The following is a 26,398-nucleotide window of genomic DNA, read 5'->3' as shown; positions in this document are numbered from 1 at the left end:
CAGAGTAGGAATCTCTGGGAGGCAATAGCAAGTGGCTTCTCCCTCTGAAACAAGAACTTGTTGGTATTTTCAGACTGGGAGACTAGATTTAATGAGCTTGTAAGCTGTGGTATTGTGATATATCTTCCAAGAGCATAATTAAGAAGGAATTAATAGTCTTAGACTGTAAGAAACCATTTTTCTCATTTAAGTTAAAACAATGAGTCAGGAGAGAAAAGGAAAGACTGTCTCGAAGGACTCTTTGCTTACTCCAGTTAAAAATCCCATACCTATGAAGTGATTTAACCATGTCTGTGTAAACCTTGCTTTTACATAGCATGTCCATAACCATAGGAAGGGATGTTTGTGTGGACCACCTGTTTCCTCTTCATGGTCCCACTGTTTCTACAGGAGGCACATTGATTGCATGATAAGTAATGTTGAGAGCTTAACAATGAAACGTGACATTGGAGCTGAAAAGAAGAAGCTGTGACTCTGTGGACTACCACTGAGATAGTGCCATGTATGGGTGCTACACCACAGTCTGAAAAGCACCCCGCAATCTCCATCCCTCCATCAGCTTGGGAGATGCAGGGGGAGATAGCAATGTGACCTTTATAAATAGTTGAATTATGCTCAATTTTTTTCTTGTGGCTTGGATATGGAGAAGCATAGACAGCCTGTGTGACTCTGAAGACTTCAACGGAAATGAAACAGGAAGCCAGATCCTTTCACAGCTTGTTGGTCTGTGAAGACAAGCTGAGTCTGTAGAGACTCCTTTTCTAACCCCAGAAAAAAGCAACCAGGGGAGAGAAATCCAACCGGGGGTGATACTCTGGAAAGGAGATGCAGAGGCAACATGACAGACGGGCCAGCAAGAACAGAAACCACTTCATTGAACACAAAAACCGAAGCAGAATTAGCTTAGAGAGAAGAGTTGGTAAGTTTATTCTGCTGTGCTATAAATTTTGGCATATCAACAAACTGGTGATCAGCTAGAGAAAATCCTGTGCTGCTGATCGCAGCTGCATGGGTACTACTTTTACCTATGTGTCGGACTACCTGACTTTGATAGTAGTAATGAGTTATGATAAACAAGGAAATGGTTCTTGACTGTTAAAAATGGGCTTGAAAAACTGAAGGAGGAAGCTGTCACCAGTTCTGCACCTCAGCTTCCTACTTTTACTGGGTTGGATGCTGTTGCCTTTGTCTCAGCACTCGTTTGGAATTGCTTACATTCTTTGCACCATGATTATAATCCTGCTGCTCACCTTCAGATGAGCACAGCAGTTGCTTTGACTACTGATTTGTGGGTTTAAACAGACCCAGTTAAAATGTCTTCACACTTGCTTAGCAATGGCTTTCAGTATAACCTTTTGCTGCAATTGCTGTGCTTTTCTCACGTGTGTACAAGCAGAGGGAGGTAGTCACAGTCATGGCTGCAGCTTGGAAATGCCATGACCTGCAGAAGAACCTGGAGGTTCATGTTGTGGGAAAGTTCATAATACTCCCCTAAAGAAAGAAAATGCCATAAATATCCCTAAGCAGTAAAACTTTTCCATCAGCACATAGCCCTGTTTGAGTATCAGTAGTATATGCAAAATGCCATGACCAGGAAGTCTGGAGGAAGATAATCCAATTCAGGCTGCTTCCAGTGTGAGCTCCCTGGAGCTGTCCCCTTGTCCCTGCACAGCTGCTGCCTACTCAGAGGCAAAGCAGAGAATGCATTGTTTCTGCTGAAACCTACTGAATGCATGGGCTGTGTAAGGCCTTCTCTGTCTCCCTACATTGTTCTGTGGGAGCAGGTCCAGAGAAGGACCATGACGTTGATAAGAGCACTGGAGCACTTCCAGGAAGACATACGGAGAAAGTTGGGGTTGTTCAGCCTGGAAAAGAGGAGATTGTGTGCAGACCTCATAGCAACCTTCCCATGTCTGAAGGGAGCCTATAAGTTAAGAAGTTGACATTTTCTGCAGCTTCCTGAACTTTTGTAGCAGCATGTTTCCAAATCTGCAGAGTCTGTAAAAGAAACTGCCTTCCAGTTAGCTGCTATTTCCATTTCTGCTGTTGATCCCAGCTCAGATCTGGATCTTGCTTGCGCTCTCCAGGATTATCCTAACCCACATTCATCTAACAGGAACAGCACACACAGACCAGCCCAACAGGACAGGAGTGTTGTGTGTTACCTGGCTCAGTCTTACAGTGGTGTATGTATCCAACACCAAGGAGGGAGGCAGGTAGAGGCTGTCCCATCTCACTCACAAGGAGGAGAGACAACATTTTCCTGCCAAAACCTGCAAATGGAAAAAGGTCCTAGAGAGCTCTTCTTGACTCAGGGAAGAGGTCTAGAAAGAGCTAAAGGAGAAAGAAAAGGCACTATGGACAGTGTTAGTTTAAAAAAGTCTCTCAAGAGGTTTCAGGTAAGTGATTTCTGATTGACTGACTGATTGATTGATTGATTGTCCCAGGGTTTATTCCCATGCATAGAGGCCCAAGGCCATGCTCCAGATTGCAAATGCATGGAGGAGACAGCAGAGAGCTGTGAAGTGGGAAGGACTCACTGGTACAGGGCTTGATCTGTAGACACTGTACCATACATTTAATCTCTCTCCTCTGATGAGTCAGCAGCCAGATAAACATTCACTTTCAAGCCTGCCTGCACAGATAAACCACCAGTTAAATACTAAGATCTTAACACAGGTTAAAAGAAGGTAGAAAGATGCAAATCTGGATTTAGCTGCAATGCTAAACCATCTTCTGCCACCAACACTGGCCTGGCCAAGGCTAGGAAAAAGCTGGAAAGGGAAGCTGAAGGATGTGATACCTGCAGACAAGATGTGGAAATAAATTAGTTCCAGCTACCTTCAAGCCTTTGCAGGTGGATGCCATGTGAGCTATACCCTGGCAGCATCTCTCTCAGCTGCAGCTCCTGAGACACAGCTACATTAAGCATGATCTGCGAGTCCAGACGGAAAGCACCAGGTGACTGGTGCTGTGGAGAGGCACAGAGGTGGCACTTAGGAAATTTTTTTTCCAAATGGATTTTTTGATGGAGCAGCACAGAGTGCTACTTGCACAACTGACAGCTTTAGGCCTCTTAAGTCAACTGTTTACTTTTGCTATTTTTAGCTGGGTTTTAAGCCTAGATTTTCTTTTACTTGGATAAATGTGGGTATGGCTTTCTGCAAGTGCAACTAAGTGAATGCTTGGCACACCAATATTTAGCAGGTTTTGCCTATCTTGTTCCTTGCCCAGATTAACTGAGATGGAGAAAGAAACAATCTGATATGCATGCCAAGCAATATAAATCTCTTCAGTGTTTCATGAAAAGTCTTGATCTGCAACCACTTTAATATCTTGTGGTATTTTAGGGGAAAAAAGCCAAACAAACCCAAACAAAATCTAATAACAGAAGACTGTGTAAGTTTGTCTTGGCTCTGTATGGGAGCAAACTGCTTGTAACTCTGTAAAAGATTTAAGTCTTTGTTAGGACCATCACAATTCCTTTCTGTTTATCCTGCAAAGTCCTTAATGAGATGGAAGAATACTATTCTTTAACGTGTAACCAGAAAAGAAAGTATACCAGTCTATGCAAATTCTCTACATACCTCTGGGAGAAATGACACATAAAAGTCTATTATACGGGAAGGTACTTGGCAAAGGGGAATTTCTTTTTGGATGAATGCACACCATCTTATTAAAGAGTGAATTGGTGAGGGAATCAACATCTAATGGCAGGGAAAAACAAAAAATAACCAATAACTTCAAAGTTATTAAGTTGTGTTTACATTTAATGGCTATATTTCAAACAGATGATGATGGTGTTGGTCTCCATTCAGGGAGCTGGAATCCCTAGAAGTGTTTCAGGCAACCCCATCCCTGGAAGGGTTTCAGAGCCAGGCTGGATGGGGCTTTCAGCAACCGGGTCTAGTGGGAAGCGTGCGTGCCCATGGCAGAGGGTTGGAACTAGATGATCTTTAGGGCCCCTTCCAGGCCAAGCCATGGCATGATTCCATGCTGCTACAAAATGTAAAAGAGCGTGTTGTGACACCCGAGCACAAACTGTATCTCACTGCCGGAGGAGCGGCACGGGTTGCTGTGGAAATGGAGAACTCCGCTGGGAGACAGGCCGAGAGACGCTGACAGGGGCTATGCCTCCTTCCCGGCTCCCGGGCACGGCCGAGTGGGATCGGGAGCGGGGCGGCCCCGCGGCATCCCCGCCCCGGGCGGTGCCGGCTCTGCCTTTGTAACCGGGTGGGATCGCGGGGAGGCAGGAGTGGCTGGCGCTGCCTCTGTAGCCGGGTGGGATCCCGGGGAGGCAGGAGGAGAGCGGCGGAGCGGGTGAGGCGCGGCGGGGCTGGTGGGCGGGTTCGGAGGGCCCCCGAAGTCGCGGCGAGGGTTTGGCTGGTTTTGCTGTTTCTTTATTTTTTCCCCGTTTTCTTTTCCACTTGACTCTTTGGGGACTGTTTTCCAGGAGTGGAGGAGCCGGAAAGCTGCTCCTCGGGCCATCCCGGCGGGACCGCCCGGCTGTGCCCCCTGCCTGTGTGGGGCCGGCGGCTGCGGGCGTGAGGGGAAATGCCGGGAGCGTGAGGGGAAATGCCGGGAGCGGCACGGGGCTGAGATGCCCTGGGAGCTGCTGTGTCCTGAGGGCGGAATTAGCGCCGACATGCGTGGGGATTGGGATTGTAAAACAGCAGCGTGAGCCACTTTCAGCTCGGGTGTTCGGCCGGGCTTTGGCTCTTTGGTTCGGGGGCTGTAATTTTTTTTTTCCTTACTATGTGCAGTATGAATCTACGTGTTGCAGACTGGCTTGTATTCCCGCCAGAAAGGTGAAGGTTTAGGAAATGGGGCTCATAAATGCAGGTGTGATTCAGGAGGACCCCGGAAAGGGCCAGCTGCAGGTGGTTCTCGGTGTCGGGAATGGCCGAACATGATCCAGGTGGCCCAGAAAGCCAAGGGCATTCCGGTCTGTATCAGCGACAGTGCGGCCAGCAAGAGCAGGGCAGTGATTGCCCAACTGTGCTCAGCACTGCTGAGGGCACACCTCAAATCCTGTATCCAGTTCTGGGTCCTTCTCCACAGTAAAGACGTTGAGGGGCTGGAGTGTGTCCAGAGAAGGGCAGCAGAGGTTGTGAAGGGTCTGCAGCACAAGTCACATGAGGAGCAGCAGAGGGAACTGGGGTTTTTTAGCCTGGAGAAAATGAGGGTCAGGGCTGACATTTTTGCTCTCTACAACTACCTAAAGGAGACTGTAGCCAGGTAGGGGTCAGTCTGTTCTCTCAAGTAACAAGTCATAACAGGAGAGATTTAGATTAGATATCCGGGAAAATTTATTCACTGAAATGGTGTTTAGGCATCAGAACAGGCTGCCCAGGGAAGTGGTTGAGTCACTATCCCTGGAGATATTTATTAGACATGTGGATGTGGCACCTGGGGACATGGTATAGTGGTGGCCTTGGCAGTGCTGGGTTAACAGTTAGGCCTAATTTTTTAAATTTTTTTTCAACCTAAATGATGCTGTGGTCTCTTATGTCACTGAGAAGTGGTTGCTCAGACTGAGGATACCGTGCCCCACCAACTTGTGTTTCTGCTGTACATTCTGTGGTACATTTCTGCTTTGATGGTTACTCATCCCGTTCTTATTTTGAACTGCCTTTCTTACTAAACCAGCTTGTTTTCTCTTTGGAGGAGCTGTACAAATTGCATGCAGCTTATACTTTCATTTTTTGCAGTGGAGAAAGAGCCAGATTTCCGTGGTATTTAGTGGGTGAGTTGAAGCTAGCACGGTGCTACCCGCTCCATTGCTAATATGTGCAAGTACCGTTATTCCCACTTCCGTCCTCTGGCCCGCTCCAGTTTCAGCAAGTGGTGAAACAAAGAGGCAAAATATGTGAAACAGGAAGTAATGACGGGCTAAGAAAGCTTCTTTGTAGTCACTGAAGTGTGCTTCTTTAAGAATTTCTTTTCTTTGCTAGTGGACAGATAATTTGATTAGAAACTGAGGGGGGTCTCCTGCTGGTAGAAGGAGAAGATGCCATTTTCCTATCTCTATAAAACAGTACCAGGTGAAGAGTGTTGGAATTTATTTTGAAGAGAAGAAAAAGCATGAAAGTCATGGTCAGCATTTAAATATAAGTGGTTTTATAGATAAGTATCTGTATTTGGAATTTTTAAAATATTACATTTTTGTAGTTCTGAGATTTTTTGCCATTTTCGGATATAAGGGTTTTTTGACTTTACCTGTTTGGAATATATTAAAGTGAAAAAAACACCACCACCTGCCTAGGTGGTGTTCATTTCCCATTCAGCATCAAGACTTTCTGTCCACCTTGTTTCTTAGATACAGTTTCCAGTTGAATCTTCACATCTTATCTACCAAAGATCGGACAACAAACATGAAAGGGTTTTTAAAAAATGTATGCAGTTTTTCTTGAGCTTAATGTTTGAAAATGTTTGATCTTGCATGACTACCCAGGCAAATGAGTTGAGATTTCAGAAATAATTCTGCTGAACCTCCTGACCTCACACAGCTGAACTGTGGGAGTCATGGTGCCAAACTGTCCTAGGAGAGATTATTATGGGTATAATTTATTTGTTTCTAAAACACAGGAATAACCAGTGCTCACGAGTCAAAAGGTAATATAATTACACTGCTTTCATTAGGCTTGCATAACTAATTTTGGGTGTGATTAGAATGGCGTAAGGTTTACCTTAAGGAGCTTCTTAATCTCCTCTTGTTTTAGGCTGTGAAATTATTTTTTTAATTACCTTTGGGCTGCCTAAGTCATATTCTAATGGCATTTGATGGCAGTCTGACTTCTAAAAGAGTTATAGTACTCTTTAAAGTGAAACACTAATCTGAGTTGCTGTCTGACATCTGGCCCTGAGTCACTTCAGGATCTGTTTTCTGCTTTGATGGAATTTGGGAAGGCCCGGCGAACACAGGGCATCCTTTCCTCACTCCCGGGCTGATGCAGCTGGCCTGGTGCCAGCGTGTAGCAGCAACAGGGAGATCTGCCCATGTGCTCCACTGCTGGCATTCCCAGTATAGCAGATGCCAGTTCCTCAGTGCATGGTTGCAGTGCTCTGGATCACACAACAATGCTGTACCTTTCAGGAAGACAGAGAAACAGCTACTTATTAGTGAAAAGGTCAGAGTTTCATGATAGAAAACGCGAGTTCCACTCCTTCAGCCACAGCAATGTAAAAGCAGTCACTGGCAGTTTTAAGAGGGGAGTGTGTTACTAGGCATCTTGTACCAGTTCTGAGGTGTTAGAGTTTGGTTTGTATATTTCAAAATTTGATTTGATGAAAAGTTTGATTTTTTTCCCATGAACAATATGACTTATGACTGGGCTGTGTGTTGCCTGATAACATAAAAGCATAACAAAAAATCCATAAGAGTTGTGTCCCAGCATAATTGAGGACATAAAGGGAATAAAGGGACTACTGTCCACTTCTTGAGAGGGCTCCAGCGAAGGCAAACTTTGTAAAATACTTCAAAACTTCTACAGCTTTCTTCCTGAATTTTCTGAGAAATTTTGAAGTCAGCATCTTTTGGTTTCTTTTCAGCCTTACGCTGTGCTTGTAGCTTCTTCCTATTTTTTTGCTGGTCTGCACACTATGCATTTTTGGCATCCTCCAGATCCAGACCCAAGTGCTTGGGATTTCTCTGTAGCCTATGGGGACATGCTGGAAGCTCCTGACAGAGAGAGGAAGTGTGTGTCTCTAGCTGCTGTCCTTATGTCACCAGTGAGGAGAGATGTCACTATGTACCTGTGCAGAGGGATGTGTCAAGCAAGGCAGCTTGTACTGCCCACACTTATCTTTCAACAAACATTTTTCTAAGGAAAATGCTGTGGGCTGAGCAGAAGACGTGTTGTCTTACTTGAGCCCTATTCTGTGATGGTGGAGGGCTAAAGGTGTGGCAAGATGTGGCTGTATATGCTCAGTCTCTGATCCTTTCACTGGTTCTATTTCAGCAGGACCCCATCTCAGGTGCCTTGTCCATACATAATATGTTGCTGAGGTTTTCCACATATTTGACGTGTTCAGCATTTATGTTTCCAGGGCAGGGTAGTCATGTTGGGGAAATGATGCTATGAAAGTGAGAAATGTGTACCTTAGCATCAAACTAGTGCCCTGATACAATGTGGTGTCCCTGAGGCTTTGGCCGTCATCAAGTCTGCCCTTGTATCCGTGTGGCAAAGCAGCATCAAGGCAAGGTGCTTGGCACTGCCTGAAGATCAGCTGCCACCAGGAAACCACAGAATGGTTTGGGTTGGAATGGACCTTACAGTCCCTCTGGTTCCAACCCCCTGCCATGCACAGGGACGCCTTTCACTAGACCAGGTTGCTCAGAACGCCATCCAACCTGGCCTTAAACGCTTTACAGTGTGAGACATCCACCACTTCTTTGGGCAGCCTGTCCCAGTGCCTCACCAGCCTCATAGTGAAGACTTACTACCTAATATCTAAGCTAAGCCTGCCCTCTTTTAATCTAAAGCCATCACCCCTTGTTATGTCACTAAATTCCTTTGTAAAAAGTCCATCTCCATCTTTCCTGTAGGCCCCTTTAGGTACTGGAAGGTGCTGTAAGGTCTTCTAGGAGCCTTCCAGGCTGAGCCACCTCAGCTCTTTTAGTCTGTTCTCATAAGAGAGGTGCTTCATCCCCCTGGTCATCTTCACAGCCTCCTCCATGGACCTTGCACCATTAGGTCCACATCCTTCTTATGCCAGGGTTCCCAGAGCTGGATGCAGTACTGCAGGCGGGGTCTCACCACAGTGGAGGGCAGAATCACCTCCCTTGAATGGTCAGCAAGGTTTTAATTGCCAAGTTTGTGCAAAATCAGTCTTTTGCAAACTTAAATACTTGTTTCAGGTCTATCTGTACGACAAAGAGAAGCCCTACCCGTTTTCCCCAGTTTTGCTCTGAGCACAGCACCACGCCAGGGGCTTGTCTGTGAGCAGCTTGGAGATATGTTTATTGTCCTTCAATTGTGGTTTCATTTTGGGTCATTTCCTGCACATGAATTTCAGCTGTGACCTTTTTGCCAGAGGCCAAGGCCTTAAAAATAGGGGGTTTCATAAATGAAGAACTTTAAAAATTATACTGCTGGGCTCCATGACAGAAACTGTCCAGGACCCTGGATTTCATTTTCTTACTTTACAAGTGAAAGTAAGTCATGCCACTGCCAAGTGCCAGCCCCTCAAAAAGATCTCAATATGCAGGGTCACATTTAACTGTATTTTACGGGAGTGCATGATTTTATTTAGTCCTTGCCACGTAACTGTCTGGTTTTTAGGCAGTTTGAGCAAGTGCAGAGGTGTCAGGGAGCTGTGGTCTATTGATCCCTGTGACTGATGTCTGGAGTGCTTCGCTTGAAACTTTTCTTGCATCTGAATGTCTGTAAAAATACCAACTGTGCATTAGCAGTGACAATAGTGACAGTGATATTATTATGCATGATAATACTAATACTACTAATAATGTGCTTTTACAAGTAGAAAGCTCTTGCACAGAATATTCTGTGTTCTTGAATCACATTTTTATGAAATGTTTCTGTTAGCTATGACTTTGGTATTACACTGAGCGATAACTTAAATTTCAGTGACTATCTTGATGCAATCAATTTTACCTTTCAGTATGCTTTTTTTTTGTGTAATATTTTAGGCCAGGAGTGCCTGGTAATGCACTCTCCCAAAAAGGCAGAGGACTCCTGTGTGCTTGAGCTAATTAAAATATGCCAGTTTGGAAGTGCTGCCCTTGAGATGATGGAGAGAGCAGGGTTTGAACACTCCAGCTACTTCCATACAAGTACCATGAGCTGTGCAGAATAAAGCTGAAGTTTTGGCTTTCGTCAGACTGGACACTGAGAGGCAGAGGGGAAGAGATGCAAGACCAATTTCTGCCATTTGCATTCAGAGTGATGGCTTTGATATTTTGCTTTCTTTGCCCTTGCTTTGTGCTTCTAATTGATCTTAAAAAGAGGGCAAGACACAAGTAAAACACTGCTGGAATAACCTCTGCATAATACCTGCTGAGGAATCACGGGCTTTGTGATCTGGTGCTCCACCAGGAGATAGAAATCATTTGTGATTATTAATCATAAATGGCATGTAATTTCTAATCCATGTGAAAAATACACAGCTCTGCACCATCTGCACACAGAATTGGGTACACTCAGGAGAGGGCCATGCTCTGAAGACACACAAAATCTGTGTGGGTGCAACAGTCAGACCCAGTACAGAGATGGGAATGATGAGCAACATGGATGTAGTTTGGTGAGATGGGGCTGGCTTTCTCCTTGGACAGTAAACAAGCTCAGAAGAGTAGATTTTTTTGTTTGTCGTGGGTTACTTGATCTTGCTGTTTTCCTGGATATCAGTTGGGATAACTTTTTATCAACAGATAGCTTAGAATTCCTTGGACTGTCCTGTGTTGTGTGCTTACAAAGCATCCAGGCAGAGCCAGGGGCACTTCCTGCACTGGGAAACCCCAGGAGTGGGGCAGCTGCTGCTGGACCTCTGCCTGGAGAGACCAGGAGGAATGCTGCCTGTGGTACCCCCAGCCACCTAATGACTGTGCATCCTTGGAGGGTGGGGTAGCTGGTGCAGGTCTTGTGCTGTCTAGCAAACAAGATTTAAAAATCAGGAGGAGAAAAATTACTGTTACTGCTAAGAAAGACTTTTTTCCCCCTAACCAGGTTTCAGTTATTTAGTTATCTACATATCAACATAAAAAACTCAAGGTATTTATACTTGGGATGTTCAGGAAGAAAGTATTTCCTTTATTCTGTTATTCCTTTATTCTATTTCCTTTATAGTTTAGATTCAGCATGGCAAAAAAAGAAAAAAAAAGAAAAGCATTTTGAGAATTGTGAAACAACCATGAGTGGCATTAGGGGTGACTCAACATGCAACTCTGCAGCAGGCAGAATAAGAATTCTTAGAGTGGGCTTCTTTCAAATAATAGATTTAGTGCATTTACGTAAGTTCTGTTTGAAGTGTACAGGCATTAAATAGCAATTCTGAATGGGAACAGATTTTTTTCCACATTAAGAAAAAAACAGTAGCAGATATTTCATAGGCTCCTTCTTTAAAAGGAGGTTATTTTATTTTTTCTTTTTTTTTTAATAGGAATAAGAGTTTTAGAGAGATTCATGTTTTTTTAATGGCATGAAATGCTTTTCATGTGTTTCTTGTCCAGTATTCTGGACTGTAAATTCTCAGAAGGCTTCTGTCATGATTTTTCTTACTTAAATGGAAGTGGGGCTAAGCATTATTCATCTTGGATGAAGCACCCTGTGCCTTAAAAAGGAAGCTGAATTCTGAATTGTACAGGAAATGAAGAACTAAACTTTCATTTTGTTCTCATAGGCATTTGTAGAGAGAAAATGGTATGTGCAGGCTAAGGCATGCATTAATATCTTGATTATATAGCTGAAATTGGTTTTGTAAAGGTAATTCTAGATGGGTATATTTTAGATAATCACCCAGTAGGTAAGAACACATTAGGGTTGTTGCTGCACAGGAGGAATAAGTTGTGTCCCAACTGGATAGATGCATTAACACCAGCAGTTCCTGTTGATGATCAGGGAGTCTGAAGAAGGCTGCCAGCTCTATATTCTCTATATTTTTCTGAAAAAAAAGACTAAGGGAGCTAAGAGGGCACTTGGGAAAGCCCTGTGCAGAAGAGTTGTGTAAGTAAAACCTTTCTTGCAACTGATGGGCTTCAGTGTTACCAAAACTATTCTGTTTTCTAGATAATTGTGTGATTCTACTTGTGGTTTGGGGCTGGCATTCTCATTTGTTTTTTGGTTTTTTTTGATAAGAAGGTATCTGATCAGCAGACCTGGTTGAACTTGTGATAAGCCATTGACGATTACCATCTTTTCCTGTAAATTATTTTCTTTTCCTTATTATACCAAGGAGAGATCCTCATCTTTCCTGTTTGTTAGAGCACGTGAATGTTGCTTAAGAAGTTGACGTTGCTTTATTCTGTAAAGGAAGGGGTTTGTAATGAAATAGTTACTGAATTAAGCAGTGCTTCTCACATATCTTGGTATGTGTTCGATCTGTTTTCAGTATTATTTTTTGTGTGGTGCTGATAATAAACTGGGAAATCAAATAATTTGTAATCTCTTGGCACCACTTAAAAAGGCATATTTCTCTCTTCTAAACTCTAATGTAATGTAATCTTTTGTAGGTATTGAATTTGTATAATGAATAATTTTTCTGTGTCTCCCTCTTGGCTCATTCAGTTGAGGTCTATGTAAACATGTGCATCATGCTTGAGCCTGCTCTATGAGGGTAAGTTTGTTTGCCCTTAAGAGAGGGACTTAGCCTTTTCTGTAACATACCTCGGTGCTGATGGTGTAAAATCTGAAAAACAGCAATGTGCAACAACGTGAAGAGAACTGCGCGCACACCTTGAACACGGGCAGACTTGGACCTCCCTGCCGAGCTTTGCATGTCTCAGTTGAGGGGTCTCCCTTCCTAGCTCTGCATCCAACAGAGGAGGGAGAAGGAGTGGCTCAGGTGGGACAGCAGAAGGGCTGGCACAGAGGCATCCCACATTCTGCCTCCCTCTTTGAATGAGGGTATGCCTGCTTTTTGGGAACTATGAACATAATTTTGTGTGATGGGAGTATGAAACCTGGCCACTTCATGGTGACAAGTGCTATATTCTGCTTTCAGTACCAAAAAGACCATGAAGAGGAATGTCCCAAAAATAAATCATTCTGTCATGTTTTAATTTGGGAAGATGCTCTTGTTATCTCTCTGATGGCCTTGTTAATGGTATGGAGAAAACCATTAAAGGGTGGTTGCACCATCAGACATGCTGGGATATTCAGTAATGCATACAGTGCTGCCTGCTAGTTTCCAAGCTGATCTCTGACATTTTGCATTTCATCAACTTATGCATATTTAAGGTGGCAGCCTCAAAAAGAGTTGTGAGGGAGTCACATGTGAAGCAAATCCTTTAGAGATTCTTCTTGAGTTACTTGAGAATGAAACAGATGTTTCTTACTTATCTTTTTTTCTTTGGCTTTTTTTGTTGGTTTTTTCCTTCTGCGTGTCTCTCCTGCTGACTTTGCAGGGGGTAAAAGCTTAAGGCTTGGCACTAGCAGGAAGCTGATGTGGCACGAAAAGAAAACATGGTGTATTACTTGCTGTATAAGATAAACACTGCTATCAGCTCCTGATCAACTCTGTTGTTCCTCTGTTCTTCCAAATTTCTGCATGGCAGAAGAGGCAGGCCTCCCTGTCATGCTGATGCTTGCAGGCAGCCTTCAAGAAGGTGGAAGCCCAGCAGCTGGTCTCAGCACCAACTGCTCCTGTCACTGCCTCCTGAGGAGCAGGATGAATTGTGCCCATATCCCAGGGAATGGATTTCGTTTAAAAATCTGTGGGTTTATTTTACTCCCCCCCACTAATGTGTTATTAATTTAATTGCTCGTTGGTTTCTGAAGACTTCTGAAAGGTGCAGGGAGGGGGGTTGGTAAGATCTATTTTAAGCTACTGCCTTCTTTAATTTATGCTCATGATGTATTTTTACCAGCAGCACTTTGTGATCCAACTGCTACTTCTAAATGTCATTTACTTGAATAAAAAAATGTAATTAATTTCTAAGTGTGACATAAGCACTGAAAGTATTAACTGAGTCACAGAGTGCTGTTCGAACAGCAGCTTTCCCATGACAGGAGGGAAAGTTCATGAAGTCCAAGGTATGTTGCAATACAAATGTAGCAAAAATACTCAAAATCACTTGTTTGCAGGTTTTTCCATTGCCCATTAGGCTTTCTTCTAGGGAAATACCCATGTTGAATAAAAATGGGTGAGCATTATGTGGTTATCTCGTGTTCTCTGACACTGATTTGTGTTTCTGATGGAAACCAGTAACCCGGTGCTTCCCAGCACTCCTTGAAGAGCAGTTGCTCAAGCACCTGTTAACCACAGGCATGGAAAGAGAGATTGTTGAACTCCAGTAGCCTGAGGTTTTTTCAGGATTATTACCATCAAAAACTTTTTCAAAAGATTGCTTGATTCAGTTTAAAAACTGATGTGGAGCTGTCATCTTTCTGCCTGTAAAAAGGGGTAAGGGAAGAAATTTTGCATTCAGATGTATTTCTTGGTTCTCCATAATGCAAAGTATGTAATTTTAACAGATGGACCAGCTCTTGATTTTTTTTTTATAGAGCCAGTTTGTTCAAAATCAAATGTGGGAGTGGACCATACAATCCTTTTACATAATGAAATTAAAGTCTGCTGCAACTTTCCTTTGATTTTGTATATTTAAACTGGTGCTAATTTCAGTCATCATTGGTTTGCATACAACAGGGTAAATCCAGAATACCCTGAGCTGATACTGATCCATGGGCTGAACATCTGTGAGCCATCAGGTTCCATTCTAGTGGACAGAAGATTCAGTTATTCTAAGTCCACTGAGTTTTTTTCCAATGCTGATGCCTTTATCTTAAATAAGAGGGAGAAAAAATTGCAGCTGCTTGATTCTGCTGGGATTGTTATTTCTCTAGGTAGAAGTTTCTGTGTTTATTGAGAATGTGCCTACCAGTGTCCCTCAGGAGGAAGTGGGAGGGTGTTCATATGTGCGTGTGAGCTGTAAGTGGGAGTATCTGGGTTTTCTATGAAGTTTTCCATTCCCAAACCTTACAGCTGATGTTTTGTTGTCTGTTACTTGGCATCAGTAATAAACTGGAGTTTTCTGGAGCTTCAGAACTAGCACCCCAACCCCACCTCTGATTACTTAAAATTTATGGACACCTTTGCATTTACAGCTCTTAACCTGCCTTTAGTTCACAGGAGAGACAAAGTCTGGGTCTCACCACCAGATGACTTGCGTACAAAATCTTGTAATAAAACTTCTTCAAACAACAGAATATTGGGAAAGGCCAAGTATCAGCACTGCTCTGTGTATATATGCAACAGTGCTCATAAAAATGAGTGCATCACTGTTTATCTTGTTGCTAAGGTTGGAATTGATATGTAACTCTTTGGCTGGATTGTTGTCCACAGTGCATGGGCTTAATTTACTTGGAAAACTTAAGCCCCTCTTAAATTTCCTGTTAAAGCCAGGAGAGGCAGAAGTTCATCTGACATAAAACTATGTGGAATGAGTAATCCTGTCTGTAGACTCCCTGGAGAAGGATCTTTTCAGCCTTCTCTGTGGATGCCTCTATAAAAAGTGGAGTTCTTTTAAGGTTTTGTACTAAATCAATAAATAAGTTAATAACAGAGCAGCTGTTCATCATGAGCTCTGGGAATTTCCTATATTCAAATTTCTTGCAGAGGACAAATTTCTCACTTAGAGAGCAGATGCTCCCTTTGTCAAATGTTCAGTCTTCAGGCCCTTTTTTACTTGTAGGTCTTCTTATGAACAAGAGACAACCGTAACCTTCCCTAACCTTGTTTGTAATGCTAGGGGAGCAACAGAATCTTGTCCTTGTTTATGTCTGTGAAGTAAGCATGATGATCTCCTGAGCTTTCTACCAAATCCCTGGGGAGGATCTTTCTCTGGAGTTTTAAATTGACCCTAAACTTACCCAAATTGAGGCAGGAACATTCCTTTAATTCCCCAGGCAGTCATATGATGCTTAGTCAGCTAATATTGCCCTATATGGCCCATTTGTTGACTACAAGTCTTACAAACCTTTAAAGTCATGTCTTTAAAGCCATGACTTACAGACAAAATAATGACAGTACAGGTCTCTAGATCAGCACATCCTGAAGTAAAAAAAAAAAAACAAACAAAACAATTTTGGGTTTTTTTTGTTATTGAGCAGTGTGTTTGATACCAGTCTTCCTGTGCCTCCATTGTAACTATATATGTAGCCTTCACTGTGTGCAGGATACTGTGGAAATGTGAACTATGTGCCCCCAAGCCCCTAGAAACTTCAAAAACTTAAGTATTAAGTAAAATATATTAATCTTTTGCATGTCATGTTTTGTGTTTCATTTGAAGTGATACCGTGTTCGGATGATCTTTCTTTTTGCAAGAAAACAAACAGAAACAAGTACTTCAAAACAGTGATAAGATTTTTCTTCTCTCTCTTTTCATCCCTATTTTAGGAAGGCATGAGGTGTGGTCCTGGAAAACAGCCAGCAAGGAATCCCTGTGTCTCATGTGGCAAAAAGTGAAAGTGCAGCTAATGTTAAGCATGTCCTTCCTCACAGCTCTTTTTTGGTATTGTAGAAGGCTCTACAGCTTTTTAGCACAGCTGCTGAAACGGTAGGTTTTTATTATGCAGGCTTCAATCTTCCACACTATTGCTTACTTCAGTAAATACTGACCTTCAACACCTCCTCGGTGACACCTGTTCTATCCTTTATGTTTCAGGTGGAGCAACTACCTTCAGAGGCAACTCATAAGTAAGCTTTTTGTTGTCACTCCACATTCATTAATGACCCTCAAACTTCCCTTTAGATGCACAACAGCTGAATGTAACTAATCTGTGAATCAATCTCAATTTAGGGAATCTCAGTGTGCTGCCAGAAGTTGATCTACTTGGTTATAGTGCAAGAGAATGGAAAGGAGAAACAAAGCAGGCCAAACAGATGAGGGAGGTAAGAGTTAAATTTTAATCTCTGCATGAGGACAGGGAAGAAGCAGCACCTGGAAAAGAAGTAGCACTCTCAGCACAAACAGCTGCAGCAGCTACCACAGCCTGCTGCACTGGCTAGTCAAATGAAAAGCAAAAGGGACAGCATGAACAGGCATCTAAATAAAGAGCACAGCAGTGCAGGTCAAAATGTAGCTCAGGTTTTAGTCCTGTATATATTCTAAATTCCCTCTTCTAGCACCAGCAACCTTAACAGGAAGAATCATCCCCAGTGCTAAAGCCCAAATAATGTGGTCTTAGGCGCTGTCACTTGGCCAGCCTTTGATTTAAGGTAAAAACTCTTACTTCAGGGAGGCAGGAAGCACCACATCCATTTCTCTTCCAAGCTCTGAAGGTCCATGCTTGGCAGCCTTCCCCTCTCCAGCATCATCAGCTGCAGCTGGTGGCAGGCAGGGCAGGAGCTGGCATCTAACCTGTGCCAGCTTGGGTGCTGCCCAGCAGGCAGGGAGCTGGGGTGCTGGATGTTGGCCATCCCATACCTTTGGGCACAGTCCCTCTGCTCCAGCTCTGCACCCCAGCCCAGATGCTTCTGTGCCAGTGTCTTCTCTTCCCCTGCCCAGGGCGCTGCTGGCAAGACAGGCAGTTCAACTGCGCTGGGGTATTTGACATGTATTGGCTTTAGGTCATGTTATCGGAATCTCAGAGCAAACGCATACCAAGAAGGACTTAAAGGGCGAAAAGAAACTGGTAAGGATAAAGAGTAGCATAAAGGGGTTGTAGAAAAAAGAAGATAGTTTTCAAAAAGCTGGAATTGCATTCAAGTGATGAACAGAGAAGAGATCCAGTTTTGCCACATTAAATGCAGGAATGCAGCAGTACCAAGAGTTCACAGAACAACACGCAAGGGCAAAAACTACTTGGAGGAGCAAGTAACAAAAGATAGCAAAACTTCTAATAAATTTGCAAGCCCATACTGGGCAAAAAGCCTTTCAGATAAATCTATGAGCCTTTTGGATGACCAGACCTGAAAAGGAGACTCCTGTATATGGAGCAGTGAGTGGATGTCTGGTTGCATCATGTAGAAGTTGCCATGGTAAGGAGCACATTTTAAGATGAGGTCTTGAGAGATCCAGCATATCATGCTTGCTATTCCCAAAAGGAACAATCCCATGTTTGACTTGTCTCACCCTCTTTCTCTCCTCGTCCAGCTAAGCTGTCCTGTTGTCATCATATTGCAAAGCTCCCATACCTTCTCAGTGATTTCTCATGTACAGCTCCTCGCAGCACAACCAACAAACTCCATCTCTCTTCTCATATCCAGCTGACCCACTCTTTTGTAGTACTCTTCTTCTTACTGGACACAGCTGTGGCCTATTAAGGGCAGGCCTGTTCCTAATCTTTGGTGATTAGTACAGCTGCAATTCCTCAGGTGTGAGGCTACCTTCTGCCCCATCTTTATTTTCTTACATTCTATCCCTCCACGCAGTCCCTCTCCCTCTTTTGTGCTGGTTCCTGTTCTCTTCTGGATGTGGTACACCTAGATGGTGAGCTGATAAAGCAGGTCATCTAGAAAGAGGCTTCTCTGAAGCCCTCAAGTTTGCTGAAGCAGCAGGAAGCTCCCTCAGCAGAAAGAGTTTAATAGGCTCACTATCTCAGCTAACACAGTAAGGGTAAGGGGACAGAGTGCAGCTGAGAAGTGGTAATGGAGGATATGAGGGAGTAACCAAGACAGACCGAGGATGAGGAATTGAGACCATCCTGCTGCCCCCTTCAGGAAGCAAACTGGAAGTGATGGGGCCTGTGGGACTTGCACTGTCCTCTCCCTAATTCTCTGCCAGTTCATTGCTCAGAATTGTCTCAGCAAGGACTCAGATGGCAGCCAGTGGTAATGCAGAGTGTGTAGCTGGACCAAGGGCTGTCCACTTCAGCACAGAGCTGCCAGATCTGCTCTGCCTCAGGTCAGTGTTGTACGATGGATTCAGGTCAATGTAAGGAGATGTTTTTTGCCAGAAGGAGTTTTCTCCAGATACTCATTCCTGCCCTTTTGCTGCTGCATCTCACATGTCAGTGCAAATTGTTAGAATGATTGAGGTTAAATCTGTGCTGATCTGCTCTAATTTGGTTGACCATGTGGATGTTTACAGCAGCGACAGTGCAGAGACTTGAACAAGTTGCTGGGTTTGGAAGGAATGCAGAATCACTCTCAATGGGCAGCGCCAGTCTAAGGTGTTTACAAAAACATGGTGGTTTAACATTTCTGCATATATAAATCTTCAAAATATACTCTCTTGTTCCCCTAGCTCCCTCTTATGAGTAGTTTGGAATTGGACTTCAAATAACATGGGTTTTTTTCCAAGGTTTAATATTTTTTATTGCTAATTTTTCTTGCTCTGTTTCTAGGCATATGAAAAATTGTTTAGGAGCTGTCATATCAAATACCTGAGACAAGTCAGGAGGGACAACTACAGTGTAATAAGAGCAGTGCTTTTTCAGATATTCAGCCAAGGCATTCCTTTTCCTTCGTGGATGAAGGAAAGAGATATATTGAAGGTAAAATTAATTTCCTGAATGAACACATTGTAGCTATCTATACACAGCAGAAGGAGGCTTTGTTCAATGTGAAAAGTGGTATGCTGGCTGTCAAAGTAGAGAATCATTATCAGAATTCAAAGATAAGTTTTTCAAACCCATTGAACTACATTTAATTGAAAAATTGTCCCTAATCTAAATATACCAATGTGAACATGAGTCTAAATGACGTAAAAAAAAAAAGTAAAAGTGGATGGGTGAATGTTACTTCTACCCTTCTAGATGTCACTCCCTTAACACAACAGGTTATTTGCATCCTCCCCATCCATATCCATACAAAGTTCAGTGGCTCACTTGGGAGCTGCTATGTTGCTGGAGCAGCAGGTGGACTCCAGGAGTTTTATCAGGAGATAGTGACAGGGAGGTGGGATCTATAGGTTTTGCCTGTAGAGAGGCGTGTGCAGAGTAGAAGGTGTCTGTAATTCTAAATACCTCGCTGAATTTGGAAGTATCCAGCTTTTCCAGAGTGTGGGTTATATATTTTGCTGAAAGCATATTTTCATCTTTTTTTTTTTTTTTTTGCTGGCCCTGTTTTAAAAGTTTCTTAAGGACTTGGCAGTTAAGTGGATCCTCCTTCATAGCATTTGAATTGTGAGGTCCATTTACTTTGTTGTTTGAACTATACAAACAGCTGATAGAACCACATCGTAAATTGTATGTAGACAAGTTTATACAACCTTATACTCTGCTTCTTGTTATGATTATGATGAGCTTGCCTTTTATTTTTTTCCCAGCTCCCTGAAAAGCTTTTGTATTCTCAAGGTTGTAACTGGATTCAGCAATACAGTTTTGGGCCAGAAAGATACACGGGTCCCAATGCCTTTGGGAAGCTGCGCAAATGTATGGAGGCCTTAAAGACAAACGTGAGTATCTAGGAAATGGTTGGGAGGAATAAAAGCCTTGAGAATTTGGTTCAGACAGAATTAAGGAACTTCTCCTGGTTGCATATTAGTGGGGCAGCCAGCCTCCCTCCCGGGTTCACACTGCTGAGTTGCTGGGAAGGCCATCATCTCTCCTGCAGGGGAATCCAGGTTTTGGTGATCCACTAGGCCAAGTACTCAGGAGTTCCCTGCAAGTTAGGGAGGCCACCGTCCCTACAGTGAGTCCTTGCCATCTAGTGGCTCCTGAAGTATCTCATCATTTTGATTAAAAGTAAACATGGTGTATGAGATGCCTCTAGATTCCCTCTCCAGCTGGAAAGAAGTAAATAAACAGTGCATTTTCTCCTAAAACGATTCTATCCCCATTAAATGTTTTGATTATCCATTTTTGCTATAATTTCTCTCTGTAAGCTTGCACTTGATTGCAAAGACCTGTCAGCCTCACTGCCCCCTCTGCTTAGCATTGCCAGATTGCCATCATCCCCAACCCAGGACTATAATTCATATTTAATATAAGAATTATATTATAATATTCTTATTTAATATAATTAATATTTAAAATGTGGGGAGATTCAGTAGCTCCAAAGCCTCCTGAAGAAGAGATAAAGAGTTGGCCTGTCAAGACCTTGCACATTTCTTTAGCTCCTCTGGACTTTCTTTGCATCTGCAGTGAAATTAGTTAATTAAAAAATAAAAACAAAAACAAAACCCCAAACAGACTAATTTAAGCTCTAGAAACAAAACATGAGAAAGAAAAAGAGGGGATGAAAATAGATGATTTGGTCCCTTGCCTGCACCCTTGCTGTGCCAAGTGACAGCTGCATCTTCTTGAGATGGGCTGGTAGTTATGTGCAGTTATCATTTTGTTCTTGTTGCTCTTTGCATTTCCCAGTGTTGGGTTATTTGGCTTTCATTTCCAGCTTGTTGTAGTTCTTTTAGCTGATGGTAGTGCATGAAGCATTTAATCTGCATTTTTAAGAAAAAAGTTTCAAGTTAAAAGAATGAATAAATCCTTCTTACAATTAACAAATTATTTCAAAGCAACTCTGTGGTGCCTTATGCTATTACTGGGCATGAGGCATAGCTCCCAGCTTAATTTTTTTTTTTTTTTTTTTAGTAAAGATGGTGTTTGGCCAGTGAGATGTATTTTTGCCTGTTTTTACTAACAGGGTTCTTTGCTGCCTTTCCCACCTCCATCATCATCGAATCATTTAGTTTGGAAAAGACCTTTAAGATCATTAAGTCCAACCACTAACCCAGCACTAAAGCGTGTCCACAAGTGCTACATTTATACTTTTAAATATCTCCAGGGGCAGTGACTCAACCACTTCCTGGACTGCCTGTTCCAATGCTTGACAACACTTTTGATGAAGAATTTTCTCCTAGTATCCAATCAAAATCTCCCCTGGCAAAACTTCAGGCCTTTTCCTCTTGTTCTATGACGTGTTCGCTGGGAGAAAAGACCAACCCTCCACCTGGCTACACCCTCCTTTTAGGTAGTTGTAGAGTGTGATGAGATTTCCCCTTCAGCCTTGTTTTCTCCAGGCTAAACACCCCCAGCTCCCTCAGCTGCTCCTCATCAGATTTGTGCTCCAGACCCTTCACCAGGTCTGCTGCCCTTCTCTGGACATGCCCCAGCACCTCAATGTCCTTCTCACAGAGAGGGACAAAAAGTGAGCACAGGATTTGAGGTGTGCCCTCACCAGTGCTGAGTGCAGGGAGACAATCACTGCCCTGCTCCTGCTGGCCACACCATTGCTGGTACAGGCCAGGATGCCATTGGCCTTCTTGGCCCCCTGGACACACTCTGGCTCATGTTCAGAGGCTGTTGACCAGTACCCCCACTTTTCCACTCTCTTCCTCTGAGCCACTTTCCAGCCACTCTGTCCCCAGCCTGTAGCACAGCTGGGGGTTGTTGTCACCCAGGCAGGGCCCAGCACTTGGCCTTGTTGTACCTCAAACCATTGGCCTTGATCAGACTGGGAGCTGCTGCCTGCAAATGCTGTTGTGCCTGGGCTCTGTCGATTAATCGCTGCTTTACACTTAGACCAGGCTTCTGTTCCTGTTTTGCAATCTTTTGTGTTAAATAGAATTTTTAATAATTTTGATAATCTTCTTTTTCTCTGTGCTTTCCAGTGGGCTGAAATAAGTGCTACAAGAGATCATGAAGAAAGAGGAAGCATGTGTAATACACTATTTTCTGATGAAAGCAAGGAATACAAACTTTATGAGGCCATAAAATTCATCATGCTCTATGAAGTTGTCGAAGCCTATGAGCAGATAAAGAGCAGGGACAAACCCGTACACAACCTTTTTAGCCTTCTCTTTGCTCGTGACTCTTCATCTGACCCTCTGAGTTTCATGATGAATCATCTGAACTCCATAGGTGACTCTATTTGCTTAGACCAGGTGAGGATATAGATGAAAAATCACAAAACTTACTCCATCTTTTTGGTGATTAGGTGATTATATTATACATCATCCATGATAGCTGGCCCATTTTTTTTCTTTGAGATGTGGGGAAGTGGACTGAGGATAGCCTTTTATGTTCCAGGAAAAAAAAACCTGCAGTAAGCGTGCCCCAAAAATAAATGCTACAGGTTATCAATAAGACATAGTTTAGAACAGTAATAACTTTGATATGTAAAATAGTTTTAGATGATGCTGTTTTGACCAGTTGTTTTGCTTTTCCTATGTGTTCCACTGTGCCAAATCCTGTAGCATTACTCTCTTTTCTTCCCACTCTTTGGTTCTCATGAGATCTAATGTCTTTTAAGAGTCGGTAATAAGAACTCTACTAATCACATTTATAAGTTAAGGTTTTTGTTTCCTGTTTTATAATTAGTGAGAAGTTCAGTGCTGACTATAAACTCCGCACTGCCACTCTGCAAATGGTTTCACTTTCCGATAGCTGAAATTGTTTTTTACAATCAATTTCAGTTATCAAGTCAATTGTTACGTGATGCAGAAAAATTTAGGAGCAGTTTGATTATAACTGGGCAAGTTCTGCTCTGTCTGGCTATGCCCAAGGATATGAACTTTTCCCAAACCTTTTTTTTCCTGATTAAGCAATCCGTTGCAAGAAGTATCAATGAAGATGCCAGTTCTCCAGTTTCATATATGTGAAGTACCAAGAAACTCTTTGCTTTCACTGTAATGTTTTCCATATGTAGCAAGTGATCACAAGGTGGCGGGCTTCCCATTTTTTCAGGGTGTATCAGTCTTGGTAACAGCTATTCCTTTCTTGCTCCCCAGTCAGCTGTGAGAGCTGGCTGGGGAGCAGGTTATGTATGGTGTCAGGCAGAGGACAAATGTTTCTACAAGCAAAAGAGAAGTGGAAGGGCTGTTGGGAATGTCCTCAAGCTTTTAATGTTTTTACTCCACTAGGAAAAGGGCCCCTTTTATTCCTTGTCTACTGTTTTGAAGCTAAATGACTTGCCTTAACTTGGATTATCTTCAGTTTAGTTTTCGAAGCCTAGAAATAAATGTCTTCTGGATTTCTTTCATTTTTAGGTTGACCTGTTTCTTCTTGGATACTTACTTGAAGTAAAGATACGAGTTTACAGACTGCATAGGTTTAATACAGAGGAATTTCAAGTAAAGTATCCAGATGAATACCGAAGGGAATGGAATGAGATTTCTCTCCTGACTGAGGATGACCGCTACTATCACATCCCCCTTTTCAGAACGTGAAGGACCCGTGTTTTTTTTTCCTTTGTATAGTATAGTGAATGACCAATTCCAGTGAATTAGTTTCTAATCAGCCGCAGTAAAATCTTAAGAATGCTCATTAATGATTACAAAATGGTTTATGGGTTTATTGTGTAAACATTTTGCTTTCCCATTGCAGCTCAGTTCACCATCAGTCAGCCATAAAAACCATAAAAAATATTGCTATACTGTCTGGGGCAAAAAAATGTGATGTTTGAGGATTGTCAGACAAAAAAAATTGGACTGCCTGACAACGAAGGCAAAGGTTATGCTGAGTTTTCCGTTGCTAGCCTAAGGGTTTACTCTGACATCCATAGATGGGTTAAACTCAAGTGCCTAAAGCAATGACTGCCTTTCCCTACTCGTGTCTGTCTCTAGCTGGGTAGGATGACTCACAGAGGAGGGAAATCCCAGGATCCCACAGTTTATATTCCATGCTATTTAACTTGCATTGGATGGAAGGATATAAACTGGGGCCTCTGCATGGCTGCTTGAAATCCACTTGGCTTCCCTTGTTGCCGGAGCACCTCTCTCCAGGGATGGGCACAGCAAGCAGCATCAGGTTGCACTTAACTTCAGACATGGGAAATGGAGCTGTCTGCACCCAGTGGTGCTCCCTGAAGGGGAAGAACTGTTACACAGGGGGAAAAATCAGCACCTAGGAATACTGTGCCAGATGAATGGAAGATCTCCTGTGTATGTGAGTAAAGTACATCGCTTTCTCCAAGGTAAAAAGGGCAGCATTAATAGGTAGCACCCAACAGAGTCACAGCCAGTGGCTGTGTATGGCTTTGGTCAACTTGTAAATCCTTTAAGGGCTGATTTCAACATTACCTGCCAGGATTTCCTTTGCAATTCATCTGAGAAAGCTGTGCATGGAATACAGGTCAAAACACTGCATTTTCAGAAAATACTAATTTTTTATGCATTATATGAATTCAGCAGTGTTGCATATATGTTTTATCCTCTGATTATGTATTAATCTCCTTGCCTAAGATTGATATATTTAATTTAGACCTCTGTGTTTGAAGAAGTCTGTCCAGGACAAGTGAATGAGATTTACGTTCCTACATGGAACATTTTGTTGACTTCTGTTTTCTAAAAGAATCAATGCATTTTGATTATTTCAAAATAAGGGTCTTTAACTTGAAGAAGTATTAGATCTTGCAAAATATTTGTGAAAAGCTTACAATGCCACAGGCTAATGGTTATATTGAAGAGGGTGGGATTTATTAAGAAACAAAGCCTCTCCTTTCCGTATCCTAGAGATATAGAGGGACAGGCAGGTTTGTTTTATTAAACCTTGAGGATAAAATGCAAGCCCGTAGCAGAAATGGGAACAGGGCCTGCAGGAGCCAAAGCAACTGCATGAAGTATCTTCATGGTAATGCTTGGAGTCAGTGGAGTGTGCTCAGTTCCTTTGTGTAAAGAAAAGCTATTTTATCCCTTATGCTCGTTTTATTTGTGTGTATATGTATATATATATATTTAAAAATACAAACACCTGAGTTCTCTATTGTAGCTGTTTTGTTTTCTGAAAGTTTGAGTTCAGTTTTATTGAATGATTTGTAGATTTTAATTAAGAAGGCTTGATAACTGTAATAATTTCATCTCATCAAAACCTGCATAGCAAGTACTTTTATTTATTAAAAGAAAGTTTTTTCACTGAATGAAATAATTTTCTTATTTTAGATTTGGTTCTGCTCTGCATGGGGAAAAGTTATAATACTTAAGTGTAGAGTATTATTATCTATTTTGCATCAACAGTAACATTGACAGTTATCAATAAACTTGTCTGTATTTTATTCTTGTTTTGGAACAAACAGGCATACCATAAAAAGTATGTATTTTTGTAGTGGGCTTTTTAATGATTTGCATATTATTTGTGTTTAGGAATACAAAAGTGTCCCAGCTGAAAGTGATAACTTGTGAAAATGTACATTTTTGTGATCTTGAGCATATTAACAGCAGGGAATTAATAAAAATCTAAAACAGACAGTGGAGTATACCTCGCCAGTTTGGATATTTGCATCTGAACCAGGTCACCTAAGAAAGGGCTCTCTGCCTTGTCAGTGGAAGGCAGGGGCACATGGACAGCCAGAGGGGTGGGTCTCTAGAAGGGACTGGTTCTCTTCACTGACTGTAGTGGGAGTTGGCAGTGATCAGCGTAAATCTCTCTGCTCTAGATACTTGAAGTTAGGTGAGATTAATGTTGTCCCAAGAATCTGGAAAGGACATACAGAAACAGATCTGCTGGCTTACCAGGTGTCAGAGGTGCCAGCCAAATCATGCCAGGAACAGAAATGGGAGGTGAAAATAGAGGAGCTTCAGGTGAGGATAATCACAAGTCTTAGACATAAATGCAGAGAGGCTCATAAGAAACACTGAGACAGGTTTGGGGTTGCACTGAGTTTTAACCATGTGTGTTTGTATGTGTGTATATATATATCCCCAAGTATATATACATATATACATATACATATATATATATATGTATGTATATGTATATATACTTGGGGATGTGTGTATGTAAGAAAAATCCATAAAAAAATAAAATCATCCTCAATAAAGTGCATCTGAAACAAACTGTTACCTATGTAAGTGACAGGAGCTGCAGGATATTTTCCAGTCAGTGTCAGAGACAAATTTCTGTTC

At 42.4% G+C, this 26,398-nt stretch overlaps 1 protein-coding gene across 2 annotated transcripts; it reads left to right on the top strand.

The window, feature by feature from the left end:
* Positions 1-825: 825 nt before the first annotated feature.
* On the top strand, positions 826-25,349 carry OTULINL (OTU deubiquitinase with linear linkage specificity like). 2 transcript variants are annotated; one of them, XM_030971816.1, is made up of 8 exons: positions 826-919; positions 16,072-16,231; positions 16,340-16,371; positions 16,475-16,566; positions 18,963-19,112; positions 19,886-20,014; positions 22,169-22,441; positions 23,546-25,349. In XM_030971816.1, exons 1-8 carry the CDS (start codon positions 826-828, stop codon positions 23,723-23,725), a joined length of 1,110 nt encoding a protein of 369 aa, XP_030827676.1. In that variant the 3' UTR covers positions 23,726-25,349. The 2 variants fall into 2 exon arrangements, with proteins under 2 accessions (XP_030827676.1, XP_030827678.1); XM_030971818.1 differs by lacking the exon at positions 826-919 and adding an exon at positions 4,234-4,320.
* Positions 25,350-26,398: the final 1,049 nt, after the last annotated feature.

Source organism: Camarhynchus parvulus, chromosome 2, assembly GCF_901933205.1.
Source record: "Camarhynchus parvulus chromosome 2, STF_HiC, whole genome shotgun sequence".
NCBI classification, from domain to species: domain Eukaryota; kingdom Metazoa; phylum Chordata; class Aves; order Passeriformes; family Thraupidae; genus Camarhynchus; species Camarhynchus parvulus.
Note: the sequence above shows the minus strand (reverse complement) of the source record. Positions and strands in the feature narration are given on the sequence as shown.